The 10,595-nt window shown below is 34.0% G+C and overlaps 1 protein-coding gene and 1 long non-coding RNA gene across 3 annotated transcripts in view; both read right to left on the bottom strand.

The window, feature by feature from the left end:
- Positions 1-167, bottom strand: part of LOC111085246 — a 1,293-nt gene extending 1,126 nt beyond the window's left edge. Inside the window, exon 1 of the long non-coding RNA XR_002610073.1 lies at positions 6-167. This is a non-coding gene — a long non-coding RNA (uncharacterized LOC111085246). The remainder of the gene's footprint in view (positions 1-5) is intronic.
- LOC106457115 (ski oncogene-like) overlaps positions 1-1,817 on the bottom strand; it is an 81,624-nt gene extending 79,807 nt beyond the window's left edge. For both annotated transcript variants that reach the window (XM_022382927.1, XM_013916497.2), the window contains exon 1: positions 745-1,817. In XM_022382927.1, the coding sequence (XP_022238635.1) occupies positions 745-1,716 (972 nt within the window). In that variant the 5' untranslated portion in view covers positions 1,717-1,817. The remainder of the gene's footprint in view (positions 1-744) is intronic.
- Positions 1,818-10,595: the final 8,778 nt, after the last annotated feature.

The raw sequence follows: 10,595 nt of genomic DNA, 5'->3' as shown, positions 1-10,595 counted from the left end.
AGTACCTCTACTACACACACGATATGTGTTCTTTTATCATTAGTACCTCTACTATACACGATATTGTGTTCTTTTATAATTAGTACCTCTACTATACACGATATTGTGTTCTTTTATCATTAGTATTTCTATATACACACGATATTGTGTTATTTTATCATTAGTACCTCTACTATACACAATACTAATGATAAAGAACACAATATCGTGTATAGTAGAGGTACTAATGATAAAAGAACACAATATCGTGTCCTCTACTATACACCATATTGTGTTCGTTTATCATTAGTACCTCTACTATACACGATATTGTGTTCTTTTATCATTAGTACCTCTACTTTCCCTTTCCTCTTTTTAGTTATAAACCTTTAGAAAAAAATAGGTTTTTTACGTGTTTTAGAAAGAGCAACCAAATACTGTTGTGTTCCTAATAATAGTGCAGGGTGGAAAAATTATCCAAGATTAATAATTCTACAGATACAATTATTTGGAACATGAGAGTACGTTGATGGTAGTAAATAACTGGTGTTTTGTTTTTGTCATTGTTCAAACTTTATCTTACAAATAATCTTCACTGTATTAACTTAGTAGTACGCTACTATAAAGGAGTGATGTATGTTTTTTCTAAAGATGTTCCTTTTTAAAAACAAACAAACTGTGGAATAATAAAAAGATAGTAATTACAAACCAATATCTGAGGTTTCAACAATCTTCTGTTATATCTTTTTTTAACCAGTAACTTACCTGCTTTCTCTTCCGGCTTTGTGTGCGTTCAAATCTGGCTTTAACATCTTCCAAATGTTGTTGAAGTTTCTCTTTTTCTTCCTCGTCATTGGATAACATTACATAAGCTCGCCAATTAGAAGAATCAAAGCCCCAGTGGCATGTGCGATTTTCTTTTGAATGGTGTGCGTGGCAAACAAAGACCTCTGGATTCATAGCTCCATAGCATTCCGTGCACTCAATGCACTTTGCATAAGGTGTTGTGTAGAGGTCAGGAACAAGCACTCCTATACATTTTCCGAAACACCGGTGTGCAACACGGAATTTTAACAAATGTTTTCCGCGTATTTCGGAATTTGGTAAAACCGTGTAAAGCAAAGTTGCACACAACCTCTCGGCATCACTTTTTGTGATGAGACCACAACTTGGGGCACTAAGAGGCAAAACGCCTGTAACTTTGAGAACCTCTAGCTGTTCTGGAGTGCAGCGAGAACAGAAAATGTGCAGTTCGTCACAAACACTGTTGATTTGTTGTAAACTAAAATCCTTGAGAACAGTGTTCAAGATCTGCGGCAAACAGAGTCGCTTCTCGCCTCCAATACTGAAGCAAGAAATGGTTTCTTCTTTTAAACTAGTTTCAGATCTCTCACAACGACTGCGGTCTGGTGGTGTGAAAATCGGCGGCAACTGAATGGGGAAAGGCGGAGGCATCAAAAAAGGGTCATAATCAGTTCCAGACGTTTCATTTGGATCTTCTGATTCAGATCGTACAACAACAGGAGAAACCGCCACTCTATTTTCCGAAAGATTTCCTACGATTGATTTCTCTTTCGGATGTACCGTCGTACATCCGATCTTCTCCGCGGTCTCTTCAGTGTTCCACGTAGCCATGAACGTGTTAGGCCCCTGCAAGCTAGCCAGTGCAGCTTCCTGATAACTTTTCAAAACCCGCTTCAAGTGTGGGGTATAAACTTTGGTAGAAGGTTCTTCCATGTTGTTTACTTAGTGTTTAATCTAGTTTACAAAATTATTAATCACATGAAAATAAACTCCTCCTTTACTTTACACTGTAAAATTCCGAACTCGACACACAGTAGTGCCATGCTCGTTGTGCAGCGAACGTGTGGCTGGACGCGTTTCCCCTCTCAATCAGTTCATGCAGACTAAAGTACCTTCTGCTTCCCGGTGATCTGCAAGTACTGTACGACACACGTCAGCGTTGAAAAGTCCAATCTTAAGCGTGCTTTCTAGTAGTTTTACTGCTCATTAATAGAAGAGCGAGCAATGGAAGTTTTGTCTAGAAACAGTTTGTGTGTCTGTGTGTGCCATTTGTATGTTTCTTGTTAGACTTATCGCTTCAGAATACGTGCGCACTCGTTCCTTTTCAACCTGTACCCTATACATTCTCTTTATCACAGGTAACGTCATGTCACGTGATTTAGTGAAACAACAAACCAGCCAACTTATTACGATAAAAACAACTTGTTTGCAGCGAAAGAAGATGAGGCGGTAAAGGCTTAGAACAAAGAAAGGAAAGGTTCTGAATATTTATCAGGATACGAAAAAAACATTCAGAAAATAACGTTCTTAATCAAGTAACTAACATTAAATTAATTTGAGTAGCTAACAAAAAATAATTAAGTTTGTTCTGATGGAACTGACTTATGTACAAGAAATATATTTACCTCGTGACATACGGAGCTATATAAATTAGTTTTATCCATCTATCTTTTGTATGTTTGTCTAATTAAAAACAAGCAAACATTAATGTCTGGTTGAAAGTTGCTACTTGAAATTGTTTTATTATTATTTATTTTACTGTTCTTGTTGTTCGTTTTAGAGCAAAGCCACATTATGCTATCTGCTGTGTCCATCGCAGGAAATCGAACCCCGGATTTTAGCGTTGTAAACGCACCGCCGACTAACCAGGGAACTTTCATTGTACTAAATACACGTAAAATAGTATAAAATAATGTAAAATGTCGAAAGTGTTTCATTCAAATAACTCAGGAATGATCGAGTTATTATGCCAGTGTACATGTACTTATGAAGCACAGGTTCGTGTGCTCTTAAAATGTTCCAACGAACTTCAGTGTTACAACACTTTTATTCATTTGAACAAAATCTATGGATTTTGATTTTTTCTTCGAGTAAGTTTACTTACTGACAGTCTGGTTATGTATATAACAAATCATATTTTAAGTAAGTTGACTTACTAACAGTCTGGTTATGTATATAATAAATCATATTTTAAGTAAGTTTACTTACTGACAGTCTGGTTATGTATATAACAAATCATATTTTAAGTAAGTCTGGTTATGTATGTAATAAATCATATTTTAAGTAAGTTTACTTACTAACAGTCTGGTTATATATAATAAATCATATTTTAAGTAAGTTTACTTACTAACAGTCTGGTCATGTATATAATAAATTATATTTTGAGTAAGTTTACTTACTAACAGTCTGGTTATGTATATAATAAATCATATTTTTATGTGAATAGTCTTCATTTGAATGTATTACATCAATTTTCCCCTCTATAGATATTTTTCTTGTAACAGATAAAGCTGGATGAAACCATTGCTTATTATATGGTATAACAAAAAATGTTCGACACTTTTCCACGTCAAAACCCTCATTTATTAACATTGTTAAAACTTAATTTAAGGGGATCGTTTGAAAATTTCCAAAGAATATTTAGAGTGCTCTTCTTTGCTGATCACCAAATACCAGAAAACGCGTAACATCCTTTCTGTTGACTGATACACTATGTCAATATGATGGAATGAAACGTTTTAAACTCTTAACGTAGGTAAACGTGCTTTTAAGCTTTAAAAACTCAAATATTGTTTAAACTAAAATGAAACACTCAATGTTAAACTAAAATACACATTATTAAAGCTAAAATAAAACGCACATTCTCAGAAACACAAATTGATGAACTAAAATATAAGATTCTTTAAGTAGAAATAAAACGCGCGGTGTTCGAATTAAAAAATAAAGTGTATATATATATATATATAGTCTTACTACCAAAATAAAACTCAACTTTGAAATAGTGTATATATACAGTATTAGAGAAAAGTAAAATACACGATATTGAAACTAAAAGAAAGTATATGGCGTTGGGATTAAAACAAGATGCGCAGTGTCAGAACTAAAACCAAACACACGTTCTTGAAATATAATGAACTATGCGTTGTAATAATTAAAATTAAACACTCAAGACATAATACATGCGTTGTTAAAGCTTAAGTAAAACGAAACATATAAGACCTAACATAAAGTTTACTCAGATAAAATACTCAGTGTTAAATTAAAATAAAAGATTCGGTACTAGACCTAAAATACATTTCATACTCTTAGGTCAAAAATGAAATAGCCCACATTAGAACAGAAACAAAACACACAGTGCTTGAGATAAAGTAAAACACGGAGTTTTACAGCTAAAATAAAACGCACTTGAATTATTGAGTTTCTAGTCCTAAATAATGACTTGCTATAAACAGATAAAGGTCACGAGATTAATTTGGGAGTAAGATATAATAAAGAGGTTAAGGTAAAAAATAATTTCTGTGCACAAGGGCTACCTGCGCTAGCCATTCCTAATTTCGATCTGATAGACTATAGGGAAGGCAGCTAGTCAGCAGCACCCAAGCTGATTTTTCCAAGCCGGTTCCCATGGCTGTGGTTTCGCTAGGTAGTAGACAGGTAGATTCTTTAATCGTATAGCGGAATATAAACAGTCACTCTTTAACGATTGATTTTTGTTCTTAATTTTTCAAACAAAGAGCCACCTAATGCCACAGCAGTAATAACGCTATAACGTTAAAAACGTATAACGCTAAAAATCAGGTTTCGATACCCGTGGTGGCCACAGTATGGGTGGATCATCGAGTAGCTTTGTGCTTAACAGAGAATCAAGCAAAGAGTTAGATTTTTAAACTTTTGTAATTTCTTATAACATCTGAATAAAATAATACAATATAAAGCTTTTACTATTATAAGAATCTTCGGGTAACTTACAAATAAATTTGAATGAAATGCAAACTCAATCCATGAGGACAACTGAATTCCGATCTCTACCAGCCAGATACTTCTTGTTTTCGTTTCGGCCCGGCATGGCCAGGTGGATAGGGCGTTTGACTCGCAATCTGAGGGTCGACGGTTCGAATCCCCGTCCCACCAAACATGATCGTCCTTTACCCTGTGTGTGTGTTGGGGGGGGGCGTTATAATGTGACGGTCAATCCCACTATTCGTTGCTAAAAGAGTAGTCCAAGAGTTGGCGGTGTGTGGTGATGAGTTGCCTTCCCTCTTGTCTTTCACTGCTAAATTAGGGACAGCTAGCGCAGATAGCCCTCGTATAGCTTTGCGCAGAATTCAAAACAAACCAAACTTCTTTTCCGACTTTACTAGTCCAGGGGCTGTTTCATACCTTACTTACAAACTAAGAACGCTTAATTATACTGTCAATACTCATCCCTACTTAGAACTAGGGTGTTGAAATGAAAAATTCCATTTCCAACTGAAGTATGTCAAGGACTATCTATAGCTGGCAACCTGATAATGAAAACAGCGTCAGCGACGTTTAACTTCTAATGTTTAACAGATACCTGCTGTAAAACAGAATGCTAATGTTCCTTTTGTTTTTGCAACAAATAATAACTGGACCAAGGATTTACATTTCCTCATACGTATAATTTTTTACTAACATGCGGGATATTCTGAAGAGTACTGGGGCCTTACATGACTTTTGTCTGTTTGGATTACCAGATATTAACAGAATTACACCACCTTCAACCCTGGCCTACTCTGATTAGTAATCATTGAAAATGCACGTCTTGCCTCAAACACTCGCCCATGAAACGTCTTCTTTTACACTATGCAGACCTCGATCATGTGACTCTGAAGAAAAGCTACGATCTATGTTTTCCACATTAAGAAAGAACCGTCACATTTAATCTGCAGATAGGATTCAGTAGTGTGGTATTCCCAGGTGCACTGACAGGGGTGGATGCAGAACTGTGGTAAGGGACGGGGTGGTTATTTTACCACACCATGAAATCCTTTGAAAAAAAAAAAAAACTCGTTTTCTTTATTAAATCTAAGGATAGCTTTGTTTTGGGAATCAACCCCCATCCTCTTTAAATCTGCCAATGATTGACAACCTTAGAGATATCATAGTAGCCCCAGTAGCTTGAGACAAGTTATAAACGTATCACGTAGTTAAACTACATTTTTCTAACTCTTTCTGATTTTAAAGCAAGACAGACTAATCACAGAGTAACAAAAAGTGAAAAGTAATCTTTATTTCAAACAAACCTTAATCAAATTGACAAGTACACTGGTCACAACAACAGGTATACTGGAGATTATCTGTTCTGGCTCTAGACTCTTACTTCTAAACCAAAATCTACATCTGATCAAGACTAAGAGAGCAAAATATTATATTAAAAAAAAACTCTGTAGAGCCGTCCTTCTAAGTACACATGTGCTAACACGTCACTGTTGGTCATTCTTATAGAAGATAAAGTGGACACATCATTGAGGCATTATCTGACCTGTCAATAGAAAAGATCCACTATTCATCATTATATAATGTTCTAATATAAAACAATCTTTCCCATGAGAAAGTGCATGTGACGCCAAAGGAGAATGATCCAAGAACAACAGGTACTACAACAAAAGTAATTTAGCCACATTCCATTATTAATGTGTATGTGGAAGAAAGTTTGAAAACTCTAAATGAACGTGAAACTCTCACCTTACTAAACCGAAGGAGACAGGAAACATTAAATATGTTTTACATACTACAATAGCTTTCATTTTCTCATATCAAATTAGTAATGGTTTCTGTGTGGACTAAACACAGCACTAGAATCTATACGGTCATTGCTAAGTTAAATATTGTTAGTTCATAATGAAGAGAATCCGTTTTCTTAATACACAGAACATGCCACTATTAATGAACTATGTTGATATATAGATAACCTTTATTTTATAGATATTTTGGATTGTGATGTTCTTAAGTAAAACTGAAATCGACAGATATGTAATAAGTATGCAAAAGCAGACGTTCGGAAAGACTTGCTGGCTAGAGGATAAACTGAACACTGAGAACAAAGGAATGATTTAAGCCTTAAGGCTTATGCAAAATTAAGAACAAATTTCATTTATTTTTTACAAAAGTTAAAGTAGAGTGGTCGAGGGAGCTGTAAGAGAAACATACAGAATATTTCTGAGTTCTGAGATAGAGAAATTGCAAATGATGGCAGAAGTATATTAAAATATTTTATGGATAACGTAAGTGTCATTTTTGTTAATACAACAGTGTTATACTTGATTTAAGACCTACTGTTTTAAGGTCATGGTGTACTAGATTATAGGATACTAAAGTTTTTAAATACAGTTCGAAATTGAAGTAAAGAATTATCATAACTAATAAGGAATATATTTGTCTTAACATGATATGAAATTATTGCTTTTATTATTATTTAGGAGCCACTGAGAATTTAATTAGTAAATTACTTAAATTAGTAGGAAGTTACGTGTAACTAACTTAACTTGAAACTGAGAGAGGTTGTGGATATTATATCATGTAGCTGGAGTATTATCACTAGTAATTCATACTATCAGTGGACTTCATTACTACTTTCAGGTTTGCTTGTTTGTGTGTTTTAGCTAAAAGCTACACAATAGGCTATCTGCGCTCTGTCCACCATGGATTTTGCATTTTAAAGTCCATAAGCTTACTACTGACTGATTGGGGGACACTCCTTTCAGGAGCTTAGGAAGATACAGTGAGAGTGAGATAAGTAGTGGTTTTTACAAGGTCGCACAGTGGTAAAAAAGTTAGAACTATATAAGTAGGTTCAGTTAACATTCAAGAACCTGCGTCTGATAGACTTGAACCTTTGGTTAGTACAATGAGCAATTTGATGATCAAGAGGTTTACATAGGGGTGCTCTCATTAAGTATACTGATAAAGTTATTTGTAGTAGGAGCATAGAAAGACTAGGATTATAATTTGCTTGACATATGTTAAAGTACAGGAGATTATAGACTGCACTGATAGTTTAATAGCTGGTACCCACGACCATTCTCTATTTTTCTAGAGCAGTAAATGATAATGGAAGTTGTAAATCAGAAGAGCTGCTTAAAACGAATAAAGAACTAATTTAAAGGTTTATGGTTAAAATTATATGTGAGGCAATTTTGGGAATGTTTTCTCAAATAGGTGTGGGAAAGAACTATTTAGCAGAGTATGAGGCTTAATCCTATCTGAACTACAGAACACTATAAACGTTTAGTGCACATCTGTTTAAGAAAATTCAGAATTTAAGTAAATATATTAATTCTAACACTGTTTCAAAATATTTTAACATAAATCATTTTGGAATTGATATTTTGTAGCATTTATTTTTAGTGTAATTACCAAAGAAAAAGAAAAATAATGTTCAAATTTAATTTCTGAGCAGCTCTGAAGAGTATTATAATCCCACTTAGCGATTTTTTTTTATTACCATCCCAAATCATAGATTTATATTTGTTAAAAATCTATCATCTCTTGAAATATGATTATCGATGTTTTGCATTTCACGTGTTTTTTCTTATCTCTCTCTGCTTTCATGAATACTAGCTTTCTTCTCACTATTTATGATCACAGCAAGTGATCTGAACAACTGCTAAGCTCAACTTTCATAATAGCTACAGGCAAAGTTTAAATACTATCTGACAGAGCAGATTAATTTTTTTTATAGTTTCTTTAAATATAATTTTCGTTGCTGAAAATGTTTTTGTGTGAAATTATACTTGATCGAAAGCTAAAAATATTTTTTGCTATGGCAAGACATCATATAAACTCAGTTAGTTTTAGCCAGTACAGAAAGCACTGGAAAAAATATTTGGGTGACTCAAATTCTTACTTGCATAACATTATTCATTTTTTATTGTATTTAAACGACACATATAAATAAAATACCTTATATTTTATTGAAAAGAATCTATATTATGAAAAACAAATTGATCTCGTTCAAGAATCTTGTTAGCAAAAATACTGATACTTAGTGTGACCTGACGCCATTTTGAAAGGTCAGGTCCTAGGTTATTGATAAATCTTTGTAAGTTTCTACAGTGTTTTTGTATGGTTGACAGCCAGAAATGGTGAATACTGCAACTGGCAAAATAAAGTATCAAATCAAATATGTAATGACTATCAACCAATTGTAAAATAGAATTTTAAGATCAACATTAAAAAGATAAAATTTTAAGACGAAAATTACATTACGGTAATTACATCACAATAATCTTGTTTGGTCAGTCTCCTATTCACTGTTCTTCTGGATACCCTGGAATTATTGTTTGTATGCCACTCCTGTCATAAGGTGTTAACTTGATTAAAATAAGATCATCTCATGCATTAGTGTTTTCACGTTTACCAGTGGACTTTCCTGGAACAACGTTTCCTATAGTTCGATGACGTTTCAGGATTCTGGATACAGTACACTGGAGGTACTCTACTGTTCTGGTAATGTCCCTTTGTTTCATACCATTTCTGGACAGTCGAACAATTTGACACCCTATAAATTCTGGCACGTGAAGAGGCATGACTCTACACCAAGTACAGAGAAATTGTCTGAACAAAGCATTGATCTGTTTCGAAAAATATTATACCAAAAGCACACCCTTTTATACAAAACAGGTGTGTATGTATGTGTTTTGATGAACAAATGCTCAAAACAACTTATACGGACCAGAATAACAACTCGTACACGTTTGTCTGATCATACACTACCTTCTCTGTTACTACTCAGACATTTACTCAATATCTATTCTATGCACATAGACAATAACATCAACATAGAACAGTATCCAAACATTTTAGCTAAGACAGTATATCAGCACCATGTAATGCAGTTATAAAAACCACACATTAAATTAGTTGTTTCCTGTTCAGAAAGCAGGCAGCATTAGCTTGGAAAGTCATCTGGCCGATGAGGGATGATGTCCTGCTATTGTTTTGTAATAATAGGTGATTGGCTATCCGGCTATCTGCTGGAATGGTTATAGGTGGGTAAGCAAAGTGGAAGTAACCACAGTAATGCTAAAATTGCATCTATAAAACATGGCCAAAATGAAATATGTGGCTACCAAAATGTCTGAAGACGATGGTTGAGAATTTTGAAAACAACATCACAACAGAAGTAGAAGCAATGCATGTCCAATAAAACAACAAGCATGCTGGGTTCTCTGGAACACTAGAAAGTTTGTCAGCACTGAAATACATCAGATGTTAAAGGATGGATTCATACAACCTCCAGAGAGTACTTGGTCATCTACTATAGGAAGCTAGGAAGAAGGAAGGTATGACAGTTTTCTGTGTTGACTTTAGACAGGTGAACATGGTAACTTATGCTGATTGATATATATCCTTTATTGCAAACAAACTCCATGCCCATCATATGACAGGAAATAATTATTAATTTTCCTTCTCAAAATTATATATCTAAATAAATGTGTTATAAACATGTTTTCTAGAAATGAATTATAATATTATAACGATATATGTATGGAGAATGACTATCATATTTCTAGTATTTCATGAAAACAAAATTTTTTATGTTTACTTGGTTTTCTCCTTTAAGTATTGCTTGATTACCATTTTGGCTTCTGTATATTTTCAAGTTATGTACAAATGTTCTTCTTGATAAATCCTTATAGATTAAAACATGTGAAAAAGCTGATTCTCAAAGACATATTCCTACTTGGTCAACTGCATGACTCTGCATATTATTAATTGTGATGGTAAAGGCAGTGAATTTTATTATGAATTTCGAGGACTTCTCTTTGGACTGTCTTCCTGGTTTT

This window comes from Limulus polyphemus, unplaced genomic scaffold (genome assembly GCF_000517525.1).
Source record: "Limulus polyphemus unplaced genomic scaffold, Limulus_polyphemus-2.1.2 Scaffold293, whole genome shotgun sequence".
NCBI classification, from domain to species: Eukaryota; Metazoa; Arthropoda; class Merostomata; order Xiphosura; family Limulidae; genus Limulus; species Limulus polyphemus.
Note: the sequence above shows the minus strand (reverse complement) of the source record. Positions and strands in the feature narration are given on the sequence as shown.